The sequence below is a fragment of the Cimex lectularius genome, unplaced genomic scaffold (genome assembly GCF_000648675.2).
Source record: "Cimex lectularius strain Harlan isolate CLEC.00 unplaced genomic scaffold, Clec_2.1 scaffold132, whole genome shotgun sequence".
Lineage (NCBI taxonomy): Eukaryota > Metazoa > Arthropoda > Insecta > Hemiptera > Cimicidae > Cimex > Cimex lectularius.
This window is the reverse complement of record NW_019392772.1, coordinates 877,559-902,450: the sequence shown is the minus strand read 5'-3', so window position 1 is coordinate 902,450 and position 24,892 is coordinate 877,559. Positions and strand designations below refer to the sequence as shown.

At 34.8% G+C, this 24,892-nt stretch overlaps 1 protein-coding gene across 1 annotated transcript in view; it reads left to right on the top strand.

Annotated features, from left to right (window-relative positions):
• The window catches only part of LOC106662385, a 37,370-nt gene that overhangs the window by 6,820 nt on the left and 5,658 nt on the right, over positions 1-24,892 (top strand). The window contains exons 2-3 of the mRNA XM_014386452.2: positions 24,007-24,239; positions 24,296-24,484. Coding sequence (XP_014241938.1) covers positions 24,007-24,239; positions 24,296-24,484 — 422 coding nt within the window. The remainder of the gene's footprint in view (positions 1-24,006; positions 24,240-24,295; positions 24,485-24,892) is intronic.

The following is a 24,892-nucleotide window of genomic DNA, read 5'->3' as shown; positions in this document are numbered from 1 at the left end:
TAGGGCAAAGAAATTAACTAAACAATTAGAACAAAACAATTAAATTTACAGCAATTTATGAGCGCGGTTGGATGGATTTGTTTAAAGGATTGTGAAACTAATTAAATCAGATTGCATTCTTCTTATAAAATAATCTTCTAAGTGGACATTTAAAACAAATTATTTTTTTCACAATCATTAATGCTCTATTCTTAGACCTTTACTATTTTCCATGTTTTTAAATGATCTCCCATTAATCCGTAATTTCTCCCAATTTTATCTACACTTAGAGGCCGAAAAAGTGGCCACTCTTAATATTTTTAATTAACTCTTAGACAATCCACCATTGATTTATCTTACAATATTTGGTCCATTTTAAAGGATTAAAGGTAAATAAAACATATATAAAATCTCCCATTTATGAACAATTGGATTTTGTAAATAAATATTGGAATAGTCAATCTTCATTGTTGTTTTTTCTGTAAATCTTCTGTTTTAATTTTCCGATACTTTTTTTTTCTAATTTGTACCATTAATTTGCGTGATGGCTTTAAGAGATACAGATTCGGCTAGAATCATAGCATTGTTGGAAGATGGAAGAAGTCTAGTGTATATGCTCAGGGTGCTTATCATTCCGAGAGTAATTGTCCGAAGGGTCTTCTATCGCTACCAAGATACTGGAGGTTATTCAAGACGGCTGGATCAGGACGCCATCGTGTCACATCTCAGATAAATGATCGTTGTATTGTTTCCAATGTACTCCCTCATCTACCGCTGTTAAGATCATGCTATTACTTCAACAAGTTAGAAAGGTCAATGTCAATTTACGCACTGTAAAGTAAAGACATTCACAAGCTGGATTACGCGCGAGAAGGCCTGCCACTAATCCAGAACTTCTAACAAGGGAAAGAACAGCTCGGTTAAGTTTCGTAAAAGATGACATCAATTGGTCTGAGCAAGATTGGATTAAAATCTGATTTTCAGATGAGTCAAGGGTTTGAAGCCTTCTGATGAACTGGGAGGGGCGTCAGTGACCGCAACGGTTTAGGCGTGGACACGGCGCTCATCACTGTAAGGTAAAGGTCCCGGGTTCGAAAGCAGGGCCGACATACTTACAAATGGGCTTTTATTTTAAAAACACCGGCACCCCGAGGGTTGATATAACCTCTGCTGTTGCGAACCCAAATTTTCGCTCCGGTGAAGCGAGGAGGTGCTGGAGTTTTGGTTTAGGCAGGAATTTCTATGGAAGGTCGCACAAATTTGATGTCCATCGAGGGTTCTCTGACAGCTACGCGATACATTGAATATTTGTTATCATAACAAGCTGTTCCTTATATGCTACTAATTGGGGGAGGTTTTATTTTTGTGCGTGACTGTACAAAGCCCCATACACCTAGGATCATTGGTGACCACTTGGAACTCAATGTTTGGAGTGGTCAGCATGTATTGTTGACTTCGAACACCTTTCGAGTTTGTCAGAATGGATAAAAATCGCCCAGTGATGCCTTAGAATTTGAAGGGATTAAGAATGGCGCGGTTGGAAGAGTATGAAAATATTCCACAGACCTCATAAAATTGATGCCACGGCGAAAGCAAGCAGTGAACAACGCAAGTTAAATTCACTAGTTTCGTGGTCCGCTTGACCAATTAATATCTTTCAATTAATTAAGGTTTTTAGTTGAGATAAAAAGTCAGTGTCACGAGCGGGATTCGAACCCACGACCTTCGGGTAGATACCATCTCAACCACACCTTTTGCATTTTCCCTCCTTTTTGCCATTTTTCAAACGTCGTGTAATCTATTGGATTCTCGGCGACTAATGAAATGGCAACGGAGAGCTTTAGTGAAGATATACTTCATTTTAACTTATTAAACTCATTAGTTTCGTGGTTCGTCTGACCAATTAATATCTTTCAAATAATTAAGGTTTTTAGTTGAGATAAAACATATCTAGCCGAAGGTCGTGGGTTCGAATCCCGCTCGTGACACTGACTTTTTATCTCAACTAGAGACCTTAATTAATTTTCATTACTGTTTTCCGTAGTAATATTTTTCGTTAAATTGTTTTACTGTTTAATTTTTTTATTTAGCTATGTTTTATATTTTTCTTTAAAAATATCCAGGAAACAAAAAAAATTAATGGGTTGCAGGTGTTTACTATGAAAAGAACGAACGTGGCTACTTTTTTGCTTTTCGGTGTACATACTGATGACAAACCTGTGTCCTACAAGCAACATCTCTAAAGCTATCTCTCTGATCAACCATGAACTTCATTGTCGGAATCAATTGTCTAGTAATAACGGCATTCTTTTTAATCCTAACAAATCCCAGTCCTTAATTTCCACAAAACCCTCCTAAAGTTAAAAATCTCGGCGAATTTTTGGTATGTCTAGGCTGTATTATTAAAAACGGCTACTCTTCAACGCCTTAGCTTTTTACTCCACTGAAAACTAGAGTTTTCCTTATTAAATCCCTAATAGTTCTTTTATTCTCTTACTGTAGTTCTATTTTTTCGCTTTCCTTGGGCTCGCAATTTCTGCATAAAGTACTGTTATGATCTTAAACAAGAGATGATATTTCTTCCCACTTCAACGTCTTCAGCAACCTTGACATTCTATTCCAACATTAATTATCAAATTAAATTAATTTTTTAAATTTTAATTAAACAACCAATCATATCCAAAGTCTTCACACTCCCCTGAAACCCTCTCCTTCAGAATTGCATGGTCAAGGGAATGTGCTTCCCCGAGAAGGTCGTTCTGCTTCCTCGCTGGCGTCTTTCAGGTCCATCGCGTCTGAATTTTTAAAAAACGACATGAATCATCTTCTTTTCTTCCCTCTTCCTTTTCCTTTTCCTGTTTCCTTTTACCTTTATTCTCTTTCTGCTATTCTTTCGTAATTTGGTTTCATCATTCGATTATAAAAATTAATATTTTGAAAAATATATTATTGTCGTTATTGTTTTTTATATTTCATAATATGTTTTATAATATGTTTCATAATATATATTATTATTTTACTATGTTTATAAAAGTAACTTTATTTAAAATGTAAGGAACTTAATGCCCTATTTGAACATTTAAAATTATTAAATAATTGTATGGTGTTTAGTGACGTTAGGTACTCTCAACAGGACACACACGAGAATGACACATCTAAACAGAAAACAAACACTTTGAGCCATGAAGATGATTTCAATAAAGATCGAAACGTTGGCACGATAAAGAAAATGTTTTTCTAAGCCTACGGCCCACCAGACCGCATCTCACGATCTCCAAATAATCATTAAATAATTGTGTTAAAGCGTTTGCAACGTTGGGTGTAGTTTTATCGACTCCTCGTGTCCCGGATTCTCGACAATATATGAATACGAACCGGGTTTTCCTCGTGTCAACGCATCGAACTTGGGATTGACAAGAAGCTAAAGATATTTGTCTGGTTTATTCTCTTGGACTACTTTCTGCACTGGGTTCAAGAGGAAGAACGTGCTTAACGTTCATGCTCAGTCGACTACTTGAATACCTGATGACTGCAATCCGTTACGTTTTCGGTGAACGATCTCTCCACTTCGATTTCGTTCGTTTTATTTTCATCTTCCATCATTCCTTGTTTCAATACTGAAATTATAAAAGGAAATTTGCAATATACAAAATACTGGCCCCTTGGGGGGGGGGAGCACAGAGGCCAAGGGGGGAGTCTGATTCTATTTGCCACGCTAGCGGTTCTGGGTTCGAATCCTGACTTTGTATTTCCTAATAAAAAGTATTAAGTTCGACACCCATGGGGCAGTTGGACGTTAATCCTTTTTGTGTAACTAATTACTTTACTCTGTACACATCGTTTAACACACGCTTTTTAAAATATCAAATGTCTTAACACCAGAGTTAAAAATTTTAAAAAAATATATTAAAATTAAAACGTAATTTTCTCAAATAAAGTTTTAATTATACTAAATCTAGGTACATAAGTAAATGTATAAAAAAATAGGTACACGGAAAATAGAGTGAGCGAAAGAGTGTGAGCGGGAACAACAAAGAGTGCGCGAGAGAAATAAAGACAAAAGTAGCAACCTTGGAAAATAAGTGGATGGACATATATTAAATAAATACATATATGCATAAGAAGAGAGAGGCAGAGAGAGAGAGAGAGAGAGAGAGAGAGAGAGAGAGAGAGAGAGAGAGAGACAGACAGACGGACAGACAGAGTGAGAGAGAGAGCAACAAAAGAGAGATAGACAGAGAGCTGATATAGAGAGAGTGAGAGAGAGAGAGGGGGGAAAGAATGTGTGTGCGAAAAGAAAGGGAGAGAAGAGTAAGAGAGAAGAAAATTTAATAGAAAAGGATAGACAGAGAGAGAGAGAGAGAGAGAAGGAGAGAGAGAGTAAGAGAGAAAAAGTAGAGGGAGAGTGAGAGTGATGGAGCAAGAGAAGAGAAAGATACAGAAAGAGAGAAAGAGAGAGAGAGAAAGCAGAGAAGAGAAAGGTATTGAAAGGAAGAGAGAGGTAAAGAGAGTAAAGTGCTATAGCAGTAAATTATATGTCTAGATATCACTGAGACACTTATAAATTATTATTATTCACAATAATTACATCTAGTGTCGGCTCATTTAAATGACCACGAAAAGTTGAATGATTTGTGATCACATCTAGATTTAATGTTTTTACAAGTTTTTCGGTATGTTGTTTATAAAAGCCGGTGTAGTTTTTATTCCAATTTAATTATAATTATATTTTTATTTTTCATTAATTAATTTTCAATTATTTCTAATGTGTCTATTACCGTTGCTTAGGAGGTCTTAACTTAATACAAATATTTTAATAGAGAAATTAGTTGAATACATGTTTCTTACAATGTATTTGACCTTTTTTTCATAGGCATTAGGTGATGAATGGAAAATTATAAAATTTAACATATTTTTCATGTACAAAGCTAATCAGCCCTTTACAATTTATTCTATCATTATGATAGAAATTATAGTCTTGTAATTTTAAATTGTTTGATAGTGTGTGTGGCTTTAAAAACGTTTCGGAAAAAGAAATTAAATGAAATTTGTTTGAAAATGCACTTCAATTAAATACTTCCCAACGGTGAATTAGATTTTCAAAATGTACATGTGCGATAGTTAAATTATGCTTATTGATCATCATTTAATGTAATGTAAAGGAAAAAATAAAAAGTAATAACATATTGTGTTATTTGTTTGGGGGGAGATGTTCATATTATTACATTTTCATATCTTTGTTTCATTTTATGTTTACGTTGTTAAGGGCGAGACAGTGCGAAAGAAGAGAGAGAGAGAGAGAGAGAGAGAGAGAGAGAGAGAGAGAGAGAGAGAGAGAGAGAGAAGGAATGAGAGTGATAAGTAGTTGAATAAGTAAATAGTCATGTAAGTCATTTAATTATCTGTAAGAATAAGACCATAATTTTTAGATTCTACTGATTTATTTAACTGCCTCTATATTTTTGTAATCTAACATATATTCAGGCACACATTATTGTTTAAATTTTGGTGTAGCTCTATCCGATAAATATTTTCAGTTACTGCACAAGTACTTTGGTTGCTACTGGCCTGTCAGACGCAAAGATAACCAGCAGCAAACAAATTATTGAAAAAAAAAATCTATATATATATAAATTATTAATAGTTGAAATAAAATTTATTTTCAATCTGTTGCTAACTTATTATAAAATCAAGAAAGGAATCAAATTTAGAACACCAGGACTAATCCAACTAATATCGAAACTAACTGTAAGAAGTTCAAGTTAAGTACAAATGAGGTTTTGTCGAGAATTGGTGACGAGTTCTGTGTTCCGATTTATAACATTTTCCGTCCAAAACATGTTTTTCTTCCATTTTATTATTACTCTCCAAGATGCAATCGTCCAGAGAAAATGCCGGCTATTTTTAATTGTCCCAGGCCCCGATCTACTTCATCAAGTGAAGTGAGGCAAACGAAGAAAGTCAGACCGTCGTTAAAATAAACAAAAGGTGAAGAATGGGGTCAAATTGGCACAATGGGCACGTCGTACCAACATTAAGAACTGGGACGGAGATGTCATCGGGCCGACCAACTTCAATACTCTTTTTGTAAAATTAGCAAATATTTAAAATAGTCGAATTATTCGATGATTATTTTTATAAAAAAATCAAATTTATCTGTATTTTTTAAATATATTTTACCATTGTATTTTTTATTTATTTTTTATTTTTGTAAAGTACAGGACTTAAATTATGACTTGATAAACAATATAGGGAGATTTTAATCTCACGTGAAACGGCACACTCAGTTCAATTGTATTCCTATGTAACCGCGGGCAAATCATAAAGAGAACTCGGTCGCTACAACGGGATAATATTAAAGGAAAAACTATTAACAACATCTCACGGCGGTAATATGATGAAATGTTCTTTACAAGCGGAAAGAATAAAAGGAGAAAGTATTGACATTTGAATAACGCTATCAGGAGTCGAGGTTAAAAGTCCTATATTTGCCACACATCGGCTTGTAAATTTGAAAATTATTAGAAGTATACAGTAAGAACACGTTTTATATTTCACGTTCCATTAACTCTTAAGCCTTTATCCAAATGGTGACTTTAACTTCCATTCAATTCCAATTTACAACGCTATCTACACTCCAAGTACAACACAAATTAATAATTACTTATTTTGATCACTTTTAAATCTGACATAGCCTAAATAATGGCTGTTAGAACAGTTGTGTAATAATTATCTTTTTCCTACTCAAGTTACATAAAACAATATTTACACTTTTAAAGCAGGTTGTTCACCCAGGAGACGAATTTTACAAATAACTTTCAGAAAATACAAATTACTTCCGGTTTGGTCTTAATATCGTATTTTTATCGCAAATTGATTATTTTCATCCGGTATCATCTCTTCCGATTCTTCCTTAATCTCTCGGTTTACCCTGTATTTTGGCTTTTTAATTCAAACATAACTGATCACGTTTCCTCGGTTTGTCATTCAAAAATGTTTACTCTAAATACATAAAGATAATTGTTTAGATAATTAAGCATGACTAATTTAAGGAGGTAAATTAAGTAAAAATGGCCCATAAATTTGCGCAATTTGACCAGATTTGATAGATTAAGTTTTTAGCTATTTGCTCGTGTTTTAAGCCTTCTAATTTCTTTCAATTTTTTCCAGACAATTTTATAATGTTATATGATACAATGGTAACTTTTTTCTTTACCGTATTGCCATCCTCACTGTACCTCAGAGCCTCGTCAAGAAGAATATAAAATAACACAAATAACAAACACACAAATTCGTGAAGATAAAATAACGCAAATACAAATACATACACAAAAATATAATAAATACAAAGATATTAGTCTGGTAAGTATTCACTCTACCCAGAGTACTTGATATTCCTCGAGGTAATTGGGGATATGCACGCACATTTGTTCCAATAAATTACATTCACAAACCAGAATTTGTTCACATTATAACAATGTACGCGATATTCCTCAGAGTAATTGGAGATAAGGCTGAACATTCGCGCTAATAAATTACATCCACTCATCAGACATTTTTATCACATGCATAAAACGCTACTATTAATAATGACAAAAAGGAGGGAAAATTCGAAAGGTTGGGTTGAGGTGGGTAGTTAGTGTCCGAGTGATCGAAGTATATATAGCTCAAGTGGTAGAGCAGCGGCGTATTTAGCCGAAGGTCGTGGGTTCGAATCCCACTTGTGACATTGATTTTTCGATCTCAACTAAAACCTTAATTAATTGAAAACTATTAATAATTAAAATCACTGTTACTATTTGTCGATAAATTTATAAATATTTTTATAATAAAAAAAAAACAATATTAAGAAAAGTTTTTTTTTACCAATTAGGAATTTCAAATGCAAAACTGCTAAAATTGACATGATTTCTTTTATATTATATTTATATTACAGAGTTTTCGATATTTTATAGTGAAATTTGAGTTTTCAATTAATTTGACTTAGATAGTGTTACAATTCTAAATATTACATTATTAATATATAAAACCGTATGTTTTCGATAGGTAAATTTTGCTTTAGGACCTTGAAATTTCATTGATTTATTTATTTTCACACCCATAAGAGTCATATACTATTTTTTTCAAAATATAATAACGAATTTGTAGAGCAGATTGACTGTAGGTTCAATAAAAAATTAAGTAGTAAGATTAAGTGTATCAAAATCTAAAAGCCTACCCGACAAGCGGTTAACATAATCAGGTTTATTATTTACAAAATGATAAACAATTTAGTTAAGAAAGAAAATTCACAAAAGTTTTTAAAATCAGTTTAATTAGGAAGAAGATGTTTGTATTTTTTTGAAATCGGTTGGATCGGGATTTTATCAATTTTGGGTCTATTTATGGCGTTGTTTTCGCGTACTTTTGCTTCTAAACCAGACAGGAAAATCTGTTTCTTCTTTTTCTGTGGAGGAGAAATTCGCGGAGAGAGTGAATCCGAGGATTTCATGACAGTATAACGAGCCACTTGGCCATCCTATTCTTCCTCCCTGCTGCATAGTTTATCCGTTTTCACCTTTGAAACGATTTTCCGTAGTTGAATTTACTAGGGCGTAGAAATCGCGTTACCGTCCACGCGCGGTGGCTTCATCCAAAATTTTGACTAAGATCATGTATTAAAAATTTTCATGTTAGAAAGAGGTTCATATGAACATCGATCAGCAACAATCGAAAAAAAAACATCCTGACGGCTNTCTCTTCCTCAACACAGTATTTTGTACTTAACAATTACGATAAAGCGTTTAAGTTCATACATAAGTGGATAACTCAAATGTTAAGTTCAAAAAGAGAGAAAATTGATATTATATATATTATGTAAATATTATGTTAAATATTATGTAAATATGGAAGGAAAGAGAGAAATAAATAGAGAGAGTGAGAGTGAGAGAGAGAGAGTGAGAAGGAGGGAGAGAGAGAGAGTGATAGAGAAGTACACGTGTTTTAAGTTATAAGAGTCGATGTTAACACTCAATCTGTTATGAGATTTAAGTATGGGGGATTTTTTTGCAGCAAATCTTTTGAAGAAACGAGAAGGGTTCTTGGGAGGTTGTGGGTTGGGCTTTGGTACTAGGGTAACGATGGGTTGAATAATTGGAGTGAAACTTGAGGAAGCAAGGACAGTTTAATTCATTAACGATTAGCAAGTTAAGGCAGTTGTGAACAGTGAGGAACTTGGAGAATACTTCGGATTGGAATGCTTGAAGTAGATGGACATGTCTGATTTCGGTCCTAGGAGTCTTTATATTCTAAGTCATTTGCTTAGTACTCCTCGATTGCGTGGGGATCCCACGCCAGCCCACTATCTAACAATAAGTATAATCATAATTATTTCATTTTTGTAGATGTCGGTGGTTGTTTCTAACGTATAGGCAATTTTCATTTTCTGCATTTTGCACCACTCCTCCACACCTCAAGATGCTACTGAGAAAGTGGCCAGGGTAGGATTTGCTTTAGGAGATAAAGTGAGGTGATACCTGCTCAGTTCGTAAGGATGGTTGGGATTTATCTACAGGTCAGCAGTATAGGAGGATATATAGGAGAGGGCCAAGAATGCATCCTTGTGCGACGCTGCTTGGATCAGTCTTGTTTCTGAGAACCCATTGTCTCACTTAGCTTTGAAGCAACGATCTCTTAAACAGGATATTAAGATTAGGCGTTAAGGAGTTGCAGGAACTGTTTTAGTTTAACGGGATAAATGATGAGGAACAAATGTACATATGAAGGTAGAATTTCTTCTAAAAATAGATATAATGATAAAAATCAACTTATATTTGGTTACATAAATTCATGGTGGATACATCATATCTTATACGATAGTATAAAGATTGATATAAAAGTATACAAATTTGTAGATGGAAGATAGCAATGAAAACATGTTCGTACCATTGTTTATTGATTGATGTATATAATATAGATAAGCAAATAGCATATGATGCATAACGTACAGTAAACAGAGAGAGAGAGAGAGAGAGAGAGAGAGAGGGAGAGAGAGACAGAGAGACAGAAAGAGAGACAGAGAGACAGAGAGAGAGAGAGAGAGAGAGAGAGAGAGAAAGAGAGAGACAGAGAGAGAAAGAGATAGAGAGAGGGAGAGAGACACACACACACACACACGATAGAAACAGAGAAAATAGATGCAATTACCAAGGGAACCTTTTATTTTTTTAAGGTTCGTTAGATATGTAGGAAACCTATTCCACATAAAATATTATGAATTAACGATTTACAACTGTTCATGCCATGTAAGTAGATAAAAATAATTAATTTAAGTGCGGCCATAAGTTAAGACAGTTGATTGTTTTATTTCTTTACTAATTTTCAAACTAATTCATAGTCAATCTTTGAATTTTATATTTGAAATAGATTTTTTGAAATGTATACGCTGCTATTTCACGCGACGTGTAAAAGTTAGAGAATGTATATATCCATGGTATATAAAAATGTAAATTGTTTTGTTTTTAATGAAAATAATTAAATGTATTTCTAGACTTACGAAATTTGATAAAGGTACAAATTTTTTTTAGTTCCAATTTTTCAGTCTTCACGTTTTCCCGACTTGGCACCTTGGTGGTTATGGTAGTTTTCAATTTGCAATGCCTTTTCTCTTTTCTTTTTTTCTCTTTGTCCCTTTTACGGCCCAAATCACCATCTTTGGCAGATCCAGGCGCCGTCATTATTCTGAATCTCTATTATGCGCAGAATTATTTCATTTCAGGCAGTTTTCTGTCGCAAAGGACCGACCTAATTCTTCTCAAGAGTCGTTTAGAGACCTAAGTGGAACAGGTGCCACCACGTAGACTGCGGAGAATCGTCGATGTCGAATGTCGGGCATTTCTGTCTCTATAGGATAATGGGAACAAAGAAAAAATTTGTATTGCAGTACCAGAAAAATATATACACAGAGCCATAAATTTTTATTTTTAACAACAAATTGATAAGCAGATTCTTGATATAACTTTTTGCTCTAACTAATTACTAAATCATTTTCATTCTTTTTTATTCCTTGTAGCTTAGTCTTTATCGTATATCTGTGTTTTATTATTTGAAAATACTCTCAGCTATTTTAGTTTTTTGTTTGTACGTTTTGGCACCTCACCAAGTGTTTTTTTCAGCTCAAAAGACTTAAATATCATATATTAAATTACATAATTAAGTAACGTGTTGTACGACAGAACGTGAAAATTTGATCAGCACACTATTTTCCTAAATAAATTTATTCCTATAAATATGTTTTAATTTATATCTCTCTTGCTCATCTTTTATTTTTGAATTTGATGAAATTTCGACTGGGTTATATGCCGCCCCCTTCTTACACTTTATATTATTTCACTTTTGAGAAATATTATATAACTGGGTTACAAGCAGGCTAGACGCCGAAGCATTGTCTTGTTTAAGTGAGTACATCCATAATTTGAATTTATCAACAGAAAATTTATGCTTTTTAACTTAGGGCTTTGACCTAGGCTAAGTATAAAACATAAACTGCGACAAATCCAACCGACCAACATAACGAGACGTTTGACCAAATACTTAGCAATGATTTCCACGTACGAGAATTTACCATAAGACAAAAACGCTTGTTAAAATTTCCATTAAAAAAAAGCTTTTGGTTTTTACGTGAGACACGTGACGGTAATATCAACCCTGACATAGAAATCGTGTGCGTGAAATTTTTACCATAATAAACTACGCCGTGAACTCAATGTTTATGGCCGTTGATGGTAAGAAAAAAAATCTGGCGAATTGTGTAATATAATTGCTGGAGTTGAATTGTGCCGAAGTGAAAAGCGCATGGTTTTCAGAGCAGGACTGTGAAACAATCAAATTTAAAAAAGAGAGAAAACTTTAAAAAAGAACGAAAAGTTAAATGAAGCGATCATATAATAAGTTTAAATTTGCTCCACATTCACGCAAATAAATACAGTCAATCACAGAACATAAATCAAATAAAACAATATGTTAACAGAAATATAAAGCAAGAATTAAAACGTATTGTTACAAGTAAAACTGTGCATAAGCAGATAAACAAAGTTATAGTAAAGAAGGAAGTGGAATGTACAATCAGAGAAAAACATCAAATCAGATAAACACACAAGTGCATATTCATTCATAGTTGAAAACAGATAGACACAGTTATAAATGCTAGCGAACCAAACCAACCTTTATAGCATAGATCAAACGTATACACCTCGATATAAACATGTACAAGAAAAATATGTGAATTGATAAATCCAGATACTAACAATAACTGAAATAAACAAAGAACAAAACGAAAAAGTGCCTATAAGAGACAAACAACAAAGTAAAGTTCAAATGTATAACAAAAATCTAAAATAATATAATAATAATCCGTACAAAAACGAAAGGTAGAAAAAAACGGAAATAAGGAAGAAAACATCAAGTAAGATAAATAGCCCACTTCAGGCTCACTGATAATGAACATACTACAGAAAATTAAACAAAGTACAGAAAGATAGTTACAAAAAGTTTTACCTTCGAACAAAACAAAACCAATAATTATTTCAAAGATAAAACGTATAAACCCAAATGAACAGCTTGACAGTAACCACAGGCCAAAAATTATAAAAACATAAACCAACTAATCAACACAGAATTAATGAACTAAGGAAACATGTCAGGCAAAGAAATGAACAATTACTTCATAGAGACAAAGTTAAAAGCAATGTTAGAAAATATACAAAAGCTGAACAACACCTATTCATTAATAATACAAGTAAAAATAATATAAGTACAGATAAACAAAATAATACATAGAAAGGAACATGAACAAACAGAAACAGAAAACAGAAAATCAGTTCAACAACACGTACATGCTCACAAATAGAAAATGAAATAAATATAAGTAAATAGTCGACTCAGGTTAAAACGATATACACAAACAAAACAAATCCAATCTTTATTGAAAGAGATTAGAAAAACCAAGCAAAACACTTTGACGCTGACATCGAAAGAGACAGAAAAAATACATGTAAACAAAATGAATGAAGACAAATAAATCAAAACCAACCGGCAGCACAGACAAATAAACGAAGGAGTGTATGCTACTTGTAAACTTCAAATTGTTTCTTTACGATATTTGGAAAAACATCTTTATAAAACACAATTTCACGTTCAACATACCTTATCAATTACTACTCTTCTTGATTTTGGTTGATTGCATTTTCTTCGAATTCGATGATAGATTCGTATAAATAAATAATTATTAATCATTTATTTAAATAATTAATTAATCGTTATCTATCATTGATAAAAGAAGAAATACTTAACAGAGACAAACTACAAGGCAAACATAAAATATGAACAATACAGAAAGATAAACAAAGCAACACTAATTCATGCAAAGCAACCATAAATAAAAATAAATGTTACTAAAGAACAGGGAGAAACAAATAGAAAAAAAGGGAAATTAAAAAATCTACACGAAGAATAAAAACACAGTTTCACCATTGAGTAATGTTAAAATAGATATACCGAAAAGAATTCCAATTATTATTGCAAAGATCAAACATAAAAATACATCTAAACAATTTGACACGAACAACGAAACACATAAACATAGGCAAATAAAGATATTTATGAGCAGGCAAGGGAAATATGAAGACGGATAAATCATCATATCAACAAACTGCATAAAGTAAAAGAACAAGATGATACTAAAATAGAAGGGATGATAAAAAAAACCGATTGTCCAAGTATAGATAAAAATTATAAACATAGGCAAACAATTTGATACTAACGACTAAAGAATCATTAAAACACACAAAGAGACAAGAAAATATGAAGACATTTAGAAATTTCAAAATGATAAAAACCAAGAAAAAGACACACGTAAATGTAGGCAAAGAAAAACATGTAATAAACAGATACATACACATACTTAACAAAAAAAGACAAAATCCATAACAAAATATAATATAAAAATAAACAAAAACACGCACCCGTCTAAAATTAGACATGGCCTGATTAGATTGTTCCTGTATATGAGGCTTTTTTGTATTTGTGTTTTGCTAAATTTAATTCCCAAGAAAAAAATCACCACGGTTACTCGTTCCTCAGCCGTGGAAAGCGGAAATATCATTTTCCGATTCCGCATTCACGCCTGCTCCACTCTCACCGACCCAGATGCCCCAGGAAAGCATAAAGTCTGCAATTAGAGTGTTTAGTCTAATTAACCGATGTAATTGACTGGGTTTTTTCCGCGTCTAATTGCTTTAAAATTTTATTGGATGGTGACGCTGATATTTTTACGTTATATCAACTTTTTTTTTAAAGAGATTTCGCAACAGTAGAGGTTATATCAACCCTCGGGGTGCCAGTGTTTTATGAAAAAAAGCCCATTTGTAAGTGTGTCGGTTTCGAATCCACTGCTGGATTCGAACTCGGGACCTTTACCTTATAGTGATGAGCGTCGTGTCAACGCCTAAACCGTTGAGGCCACCGACGCCCCCTATATCAACTAATTAAAATGCAATTTTATAGAACAAGATTATTTTGACTATTGATTCTGAAAATCACGGACATTTGGATGTGAATGAATGTTTCATTGATTCTCTTTTCCTTACAGCTCAGAAGAATCTTATATTTATGTAAACAACTCCGTTAGATTATTTCATTTTCGTATGATTTTGGGGTTATGTTTGCTTTTTCCCTCTTCTCTTTTCATGTTGGTTTCAGTGTCATTTATTCTGAAGTTTATGTTTGTATTGTATTTTTGTATGTCTATCTGTAATTTATATAGTTATGATTTTATGTGTCTGTGTATTTTTATTTATATTTGTCAATGTCTGTATCATACTTCTTCATTTTTTCTTTCGATTTTATTGTTTACTTGTTTCTACGTGTTCTTCTGTTATACGATGTGTGATTGTTTTGTAACTTAATATGGATTTTTTTGTGTTGTATGTCCGTGCTTCTGATTGTGTTAGTATTTGTTAGATTTTTTATACCATGCTCCTCTGTATATTCATGTAGTTGTTTATGTGTTTGCCTGTTGTCATTACAAGTGCTTGTTTTGTTGTCTGCCTATATTTTGTTTGTTTATTGATATATAAATCTTGCTTTAGAGTTGATTCCTTCCATCTGTATTTATTAGTTGAAGTTATCTTAATTAATGTTTTGAATTGGGTTACGCGAAGTCCCATTTAAAAGTTGCAGCTTGTGATTTCACTTCATGTCAGATGACAGATTGATGCATCAGAGCGTGACAAAGGCGCTTCCCTGCAATTGGCGAAGCGTGGCGGAGTCACACAAAAGGCCAGCGATTACCGGCCCCTCTTTGAAATAAGAGCAGATATTAAGTAGGTGCTTTGCAGTTGGCATTATAAAAATTAGACTTGAACACCCACGGTTCTTAACACTTTCCCTAGTAAGTAGTCACAAGAGAGAAAATTACATGTTATTTTCTTTTGACGGAAAGAAATTTTTGGACGACCGCAGACCTAACCGAAATTTCACGGCTGCGTACCGATCCGTCGTCCCGATTAATTGTACTAAGCGAAAAATTACAGTGAATCGTGTTTCCTGCCATTGAATTTAGAAAAACCTTATATTTTATATGATTATATTATATAAAATTATATCCCATGAAAAGCAGAAAAATTAAAAGGATTTATTTTAATGTTTTTTGTAATGTTTATTATAATGTTAATTTGCAGAAAGAGTTCCGCTTTATACTATATAATCCATTTCTTACTTCTCCAAGAGTGATTCACAGGCTAATGTTCTGATATCATCACCGTCATTATTCTCCGTGTTGACTTTACCTTGAGAAAAAGCGCTAGTTTCCCTATGGTCTTTGAAAGATGAAGAAAAAACTGTGCTAATCATTTCGACTTTTAGTTTAATTAATCTTTTTATGTAAGGTATTGGTTGAAACGAAAAAGCTAGTGTCATGAGCGGGATTCGAACCCACGACCTTCGGCTCAACGCGCCGCTGCTCTAACCACTTGTGCTATCGTGACTTCGATCGACTCGGACACCAACTCATATCAACCTACAACCATTCGAATTTTCCCTCTTTTTGCCATTTTTCAAATTTCATTTTAATTAATATGGCCAATTATGACCACTAAACATACATGGATTAATATGCAGTTGTTTAAGGGACTAGCAATAAGTTTGAAATTCTCTTTTCTCGTCTCTTGTGGAAAATAAATGGTTAACATGCTCTTTTTCCCACCATCCATCAACAATAGCTTAATCAACGGACTTTCAAGAATATACAACTCAGTAAGTTCATCGTCACTCTTTCGAATTTTGAGATGGGGAGTTAGTGTACGAATGGATCAATCAAAATATCAAAACGTGTTTCGGAGTCTGAAGGACTTAAAATCTATAACACTGGCTTCTTTTAAAATAAGCTATTACAAAATATTTATGACTGACGACCACTATTTTAACCACTGCGATAACTCACCTGAAGAAGGATTAAAATAAATACGAAACGGTGGATTGAAAAAAGCTGGTTTTTTTTAGATCCCACCTTCTAGAAGAAAAAATCAGTAGTTAAACTGTTCTTTAAGTTTTCTTTGTATGATTATATTTGAACTACATGATTCGGTATTGAGTCAAAGATGTTTGAAGCTTTTATTTTAAATAAATTGCTAAGTGTTTTGGTAGATGAATTAAGTGAGTAGCTGTTCTGGTATTAATGTTATGGATATTACAATGAAATTTAAAATTATGGAACATGTAGGAATGGTTTTTAGTTTGAAGTACTTCGCACAAAACTGATGCTTTGGAATAGATTTACAAGTCTTTAATTTTGAACATTTTTAATATAAAAAATTGATCATCATCGTCACATTTTAGGTTAAGGATAAAACGGATGAACGTATTTTGCCATTTTGGAAGTTTATACTTTAATGTATAGTTGAGACTCATGACTACTACGTTGTAATGAATATACGTCATTACTAAAGAATGAACATTTAAGGTGATATCAGGATTTTTATAGGGTAATAATTTTTTTACGGTGCTCATATTTGTGTATATTTTGTTTTATCTGTAATATTTTATCAATTTGTGGTTGCAATGGTAGAGTATTCCTTAAAGTAAAACCGAGATAATCAGAAGAGAGAGAGAGAGAGAGAGAGAGAGAGAGAGAGAGAGAGAGAGAGAGAGCGAGAGAGGAGAGTGAGAGACACACAGACAGACAGACAGACAGAGAGAGTAAGTGAAAGCGTGAGTGAGAGAAAGAGAGAGAGAGAGAAAGCGAGCAAGGCAGATAAAAAAGAAAGAGAGAGAACGTGAGCAAGGAGGGTGAGAAAAAAAATAAGGAAAAAGGAATGACAAAAAAGAAAGATAAAATTAAACAGTCTAAAACGATCGGAAACAACCAACCAACAGGTTCAATAACCCTTAGACCCTAGAGTGAACCTAATCTCACATTATTTTATTTAGTTAAAAATCGGCGTTTGTATATTGAAGAAGTTGGTTTTTAAAATAGTTACATGACTCGCATTGAAGAAATTTTGTAAAAGAATCCGAGGCAAATCTTCCATTCGAAAATACACAATCCGTGTCCCCTCTCGCTCGAACAATCCACGCCTGTCGAAAACTTTCTATTCAAGCAGATAAACCTACGTCGAGTTACTTGGCCGGGATCGGCCTTGCCCCACTGACCCTGCACTTAACACCCAATGTTCCGTGCCTGCGGCCGCTGACGGTCCAAAAGCCCCGAGGCGTGGAGAAAAGCTCGGACTTGTACTTTCTATCCGCTACCTAAGACCCGCCGGATTCGAAATATGTCCAAGCACCTCCGCACTGGGAACTGGCGTGTGACGGGCGGAATAAAATTATAAATTGGGGCTTGGAGAGTAGTGGGCTTGACATTCGGATAGTGTACCCTTGAAATACGGCTAGCCTCACGTACTCTATCGCTATCGATTCTGTGTTCGAATCTTGGCACAGCCCTTGGAATTTTATTCACATTAATGCGAAACAAGTATTGTAAAGTGGTTCTAACCCCTCGTCGCTACGTCAGCTTACGTTAGCCTTCCTGTATGAGAGGAATTACATTCATGTAATCCTTTTCACTCTCTGTCTGTCTGTCTGTCTCTCTCTCTCTCTCTCTCTCTCTCTCTCTCTCTCTCTCTCTCTCTCTCTCAATCATATCTATTTCTCTATCAAACTATCTTTATCTATCTCTATCGCTCTATGCATCGGTTTATATTTCTCTCCATCTCTCACTCTTTCTCTCTATTCTGTCTCCATCTCTCTGTATTCATCTATCTATTTATCTATCAATCTAATCTATCAGTTCACCTTTCTATCTTTTACTATCATCTCTCTATTTCTATCTGTCGGTTTCTCTATCTCTCTCTCATTCATCTCTCTTTCCTATCTGTTTTTGTGTATTCATCTATTTCGTTCTATATGACCATCTTTCTTTGTCTATCTACCTACCATCTCTTTTTCAATCTATCTCTGTCTCTCTATCTTTAACGCTCCAGCTCTCTATCGGTCTATCTCTATCTGTCTGCTGCTTCTCTCTCTCTCTCCCTCTCTCTCTCACCCTCTCTCTCTCACTCTCTCTCACCCTCTCTCTCTCTCTCTCTCTCTCTCTCTCTCTCTCTCTCACTCACTCACTCATTCACTCTCTCACTGTGTCTTCTCTGTGATTTTATACATGATATTGGCTGGGTATTTAATAAATTCTATGAAATCGTGCTTTCCGCTGTCACGTAAAAAAGGATAGTTGTTCGTTTCGTGTAATATATGTTAATACATTGTCAGACCTTCTTTCTCTATGTCAAAGGTGAATGTGGGCACTAGAGTCTCGATTTTGACATTGAAAATTATGATTGGATAAATCCGCCCTATTCCGTCTCTGGACGGATGGACGAAAGGGGATATTCGAAAAGAATCCCTTTGAAATGGATGAGAATTGGGCCAATGCTTCAGCTCTTGACTGTGATACGAAAAGCAATCTTTAGACAGATGTAGGTAGATATCGTACGTACCGGCGGACAAGAAGAAAGCGAAACATCTCGTCTGAATACTGATTGCCGGTAGTTTTTTACGGGAAAAAGGGTCGCCCAGAACGCCGTATTGTTCTCGAAAGATTCGCAAAACATTAGTTTCAACCTTGTTGCTAGACGGGTTAATATTGTGATAAATCTGAAAACAAAAACAAATAGAACTGTATTAGATGCGCTTCGGTGTCTATTGTTTGAATAGACCTTCACGCACGACCTGTTTTTCTCTAAATGACTTCAATCCTTTGTAATGGTTCAGTTTTTATAATAACTATTAAAAGTGACATGTTGTTTACCTGAGGAATAACAATATATCTGGAGTAGATTGAATATGAAAAATTGGGTATAAGGCGAATTTGAAAAAATTAAAAACAGTTTCGTCGTTAAACTCTCGAGGGATATATCTCCTTTATCAGGACTTCGAAAATATTTCTAATAATTTACACCGTTAAAAAATATAAACATCTTCTTACAATACAAAATGATTGCTTCAACCATACTGAATTTGAGTTTAGCTTGGTAGAATGGACGAGATCTAACACCCGACCATCATACATTACAAACTGTTCGTCTCATTGCATTTCTAGGTTAGTTAATTGTAATTAACTATTACTGAACACGAAAATCCAACGTGGAGTTCGTTAAAAATAATATAAATGTTTGTAAAAAGTATCAAGGGATAGAAGAAAATGAGAGCGAGAGGACAGGGAGGGAGTGATGTATAGAAAGAGAGATACAGAGATAGGTACAGAGACAGAGGGTGAGAGTGAGACTACAAGATTTCATAAATGACGTATGTAATGGACACACTGAGAAAGAATAGTCGATAAATAAACAACTCGATATGCAATATAAAGATGTATAAAATTAGACATAAATTGATTGGCTAATTATAACTAGATGACGTAAGAAAGTAATCGGTAAGCAAATATGTTTATAATTCGATGTAGATGTATTGGTCGGGGTGTAATATACTGCGCCCTTTAAGAGCTATCGTACTCCCCGTTCTCTGCTTAAAGCCAACCGGTGAGTCCTATTTCATCAAGGAACTTGATTAATAGGCCCGGTTTCAGTGGTTGAATCTCTTCTACGGTCCATTGTACATCCCAAAGCACTTCCTCTTGAGGGCAAGTGTAGCACCGCGGTTTGTTAGTAGGTGAGTTGGTGTTTTTTTGCCTTTTTGCAGAATCTGCATGTGCCGTCTAGGATTGTTCCAATTTTCTTTAAGTGCCCATTTAGCTTGCAGTGTCCTGTTAGGATTCGCAGTTTTTCCTGCTTCCTTTGACACATTCTGTAACTTCTTTCCTTCCGAAATTTGCTAGGAGTTTCTTGAATTCTCTGTGTCCAATGAGTGAGTTCCATTGTTCGTTCATTTTCTTTTAGTCCTTCGATCTGAGGTCCTCATTGATAGTGTGGGTTCTTAAGCCACAGAAGGGTTCGGGTCCTACCAGCGGTATAGCAGCCCCTTTTCTTGAAAGGGAGTCCGCCCATATGTCCTGGGACCCAGCAGAGGCTTCTTCTGTGGACCTAACATGTTTAATTTGGTAATTCATAATTCTGTAGATACTAGGTAGATATATAGATAAGGCAAAACATAAATTAATTGGTAGATGAGTAGACAGATAAATCAATATCGCAGATAGCTAGATATCCAATTTGAATGAAAGACTGAAGGATAAGTACATATATATATATANGAGAGAGAGAGAGAGAGAGAGAGAGAGAGAGAGAGAGAGAGAGAGTGAGGCAAAATATGAATTAATACACATAAAGATAATTGAATAGTTCGATTAAAAAAATTGATAATAGAAAGAAAACAGAATAATCGAACAGAAGTTTAGATAAAAATACAGATAGGTGAAGGTTAAGGACAAGTTCATTTCTCTCATAGTACATAGTCGATAGAAAAATTGGTAAATAGACAAATTAATAAATAGATAGGTAGACAGAAAAAAGGTAGATAAGAAAGTAGATAAAGTCGGAAATGTAAATATAAACTCAAATGAAGGTTACAGATTACTGATTATTGATTACTGTTTTATATAAGCTCAATCTGTACATGCACGTACACGTTGAGTTACGGCCATTCCAACTTTTGTTCTTTACAATTTACTACCGTCAGGCACCCTGAGTGTTGGCAGTCTGGGCTGAGACCTCGGTCTCACCTCACGCTACCGAGGTTGTGCTCCAGGGGAATCTACATCCAGGTCATTTCAGCCCCAATAGTACATTTAAATACCATTAAAGCAGTTAGGATGGTGGAGTACGCGATGTTCCTCGATCACCCTTTACACCTATTACAAATCTAACTTTCTGAGGGGTACTCAATATTCCGCCATTGGGGTTATCACACTACACCTTCACGTCAATAAATATATTCACTCTCAACACAAGGTAGGAACACAAAACTATTATTGCTATATACAATCAATAAAACATTGTTTCCTCCAAGAATCGGAAGATGTGACCCAAGATATCATCAGGTCGTTCTGTTTCCCTAGGTTTCGTAGATTTTGAATGCATTCACTGATTAGTTTTGAAGAGATTTCTTTATATGCTACTGCTTCAATAGCTGCTTGGCTAACCGATCTTATGGGGAATTTTGGCCAGTGTAACCTCTTTTATTATTTTCCAAGGCACAAACATTGATGGCATGCATTTCGGTATAAAAGACCGAGCTTATTTCCCTAATGAGTTTGATTGCTCATGCTTTGAGTTTGTACCAATAACCCTGCCTCGATTATATAAATGAATAAATAACAAAACTATTTGATAAAAAGTTTAGTTACAAAAGTTAGTTATTTTTTTAATATATTGTCACGTGACTTGCTAAACAAAGAACTGTTTAACAAACATTCTCTAACAATCAGTAATTTATAGAGACATTTCAATATAGACAAATAGGTAGATATATTGAAGAGTAAATATGCCATGTTAAGCTTATAAATGGATTAATATATTTATATTAAATTTGGTATAACTACATAATATGAAAGAAAAAGCAAACCAACGAGTCAGTAGACAAATATACAGATACATTTTCCACAACGATGGATAGATGGATAGATAAATAGAGAGAGATGAGTGGAGAGAGAGAGAGAGAGAGATGAGTGGAGAGAGAGAGAGAGAGAGGGACAGAGAGAGAGAGAGAGAGAGAGAGAGAGAGAGAGAGAGAGGGACAGAGAGAGAGAGAGAGAGAAAGACAGACGTACAGAGACAGATAGCAATAAAGAGACTGAGCTGCAAAGAGATAGGTAGAGATAGAGATAAACAGATAGATAGAAAAAGAGAGAGAGAGAGAGAGAGAGAGAGAGAGAGAGATGAGAGGGAGAGATAGAGAGTTATAGAGCGATAATGATAGACAGATAGATTTATATAGATAGATAGTGATAGTTAACCGATAGGCAGATAGATACATAGAAAGTGAGAGAAAGAGTGAGAGAGAGAGAGATAGACAGACTGACAGAAACAAAGACAGACGTACAGCGATAGATAGAAATAAAGAGACCGGTAGAGATAGAAATAAACAGATAGATAGATAAAGAGAAAGAGCCACATAGATAGATAAATAGATGGCTAGAGATAGCTAAATAGAGATAAAGAGATAGAGAAAGAGATACAAAGATGGAAGGGTAGAGAGAGAAAGATTAATAGAGAGAGAGCTAGAGTTTTAGAGTTAGAGAGATAGCAAGATATAGCGATAGTGATAGACAGATGGATAGTCATAGATAGATAGAGATAATTAAGAGATAGGCAGATAGATGCATAGAAAGAGAGAAAAAGAGTGAGAGATATTGAGAAAGAGAGATTACTAAAGTCTTACAAAAAGCGTACTAAATGATCTTCGTAGGCGAACCAACAATGGCTAACATACTTTGTTTATCAATTAATTAATAAATGAAAAGTATTGATAAGATAAAAAGACAGCGTCTCGAGCGGGATTCGAACCCACGACCTTCGGCTAAATACGCCGCTACTCTACCAATTGAGCTATCGTGACTTCGATCCGCTCGGACACTAACTTCCCATCTCAACCTCACCTCTCGAATTTTCCCTCCTGGTCCCGCTCGTGACGCTGACTGTTTTATCTTAACCAGTACCTTTCATAAATATTAATTAATTGAAAAATGTTAATTGATCAATCGGACCACGAACTGTAATGGATTTAGCAGCATCAAATAGATTATACGACATTTGAAAAATGGCAAAAAGGAGGGAAAATTCAAAAGGTGGGGTTGAGATGGGAAGTTGGTGTCCGAGCGGACCGAAGTCATGATAGCTCAAGTGATAGAGTAGCGGTGTATTTAGCCGAAGGTCGTGGGTTCGAATCCCGCTCGTGACGCTGACTGTTTTATCTTAACCAATACCTTTCATAAAATTAATTAATTGAAAAATGTTAATTGGTCAATCGGACTACGAACTGTAATGGATTTAATACTTTGTTCATGTCAATCAAAGAGACAGAGTGAAAATCTCATGAGTTATTTTTGAAATCTTAGCAGTACGTTCGTTTTATCAGTTTTTCTTTGATTATGATTGATCATCTATACGTGATATTATTCAAGAGTTAATTGGCCAGTTTATGGAATTTTGGTTTGTTATCTTTTCGATAAATTAGAACAGTTGTAATTTGTCAGTATCTTATACTATCCCATTTGTCAATTATTACCCTATATTTTCTGAAGCGGTTGCACAAACATAAAACTAAAGTCATAATTAGCAGATCTGAACTCATTCTCGAAACATCCTTGAGCCATCGTAAATCTGAATGAAAGTAACGGGTTGCTGCTTTGTTCGTCGTCACTCTCGCTGATCGTGCCTGCATAGTCACTTTCCTGGACGTCGCCGGAGAAGCTTAATCGGTACGATCTCATTGAGTGTTGAATTACATTCCTGATGAACCTGGGTGATAATTTGTCACAGAGAATTATAATTAGTTTTGCATTGTGATTGGTTTCAATTAATGTTATTAATGAATTTTTTTTAGAGCAAGCCTTCAAGAAGAAGCTTATGTCGAGCTTTATGGCCGCGCTGCTAGTGATAAAGCTGATAAAAGTAAAGTTGATGTTCCTACTTCCAATAATAGTCGGAGTGGGTACGGCGAAGAAGATCCTCTTGAAAGTCCTCTTGTTCCTCTTCCCTGCGCTGACCCATCTGTTCAAGCTCTGCGCTTATTATCATCACCACCATTCCAAATACCATCTTCATCATCATCACCAGGTAAGCTTTTAAGTTCTCATGGTAGTAAAATATCGTTAATAATTTTGTTTTTCCAGATCGCACACCATCATCACCATTCTAAACCGATATACATAGCGCCGCCTCCAGTCGAATACGACTACCCGCCGCCCGGGGGGGAAATCATCCACAGGAGCGAGCCGAACAACGAGCTATCATCCTGGGGCATCGAGTACGAAGAGCCGAAACATGAGGATCACGTCAACAGGGTTTATTCAGTCAACTTGGTAAGAAATCAAAATTCCAAATTCAGTAGGTAGTAATTAGGATCGTTGTGGATGCGGAAGGGAAACTGTGTCATCGCACGGCTAGTTTGGGTCAGGTTGTATCTCCGTCACCCTCTCCTTTCTCCTTGGCGGAGTCCAACCGGTCCGTCTGACCTCGAACGTCCGGCTTACTTTCCGCGGAAGAAACACCAGACCTGATCTTGCTTTAGCGACCGGCTGGCTTAAAAGAAAAATTATCTTTCGGAAAACCTGTTCTAAAAACAAAGATAATAATACAATTTCTTTCTGTAATGCGTAACTCTGAAAGTCTGAACCTAAAAAAACATCAATTAGCTGTCCTGATTACCTTTCACCTTGGGGGTTATCGGCTTCATTGGTATATAAAGGAATAATTATTTATTATTACAC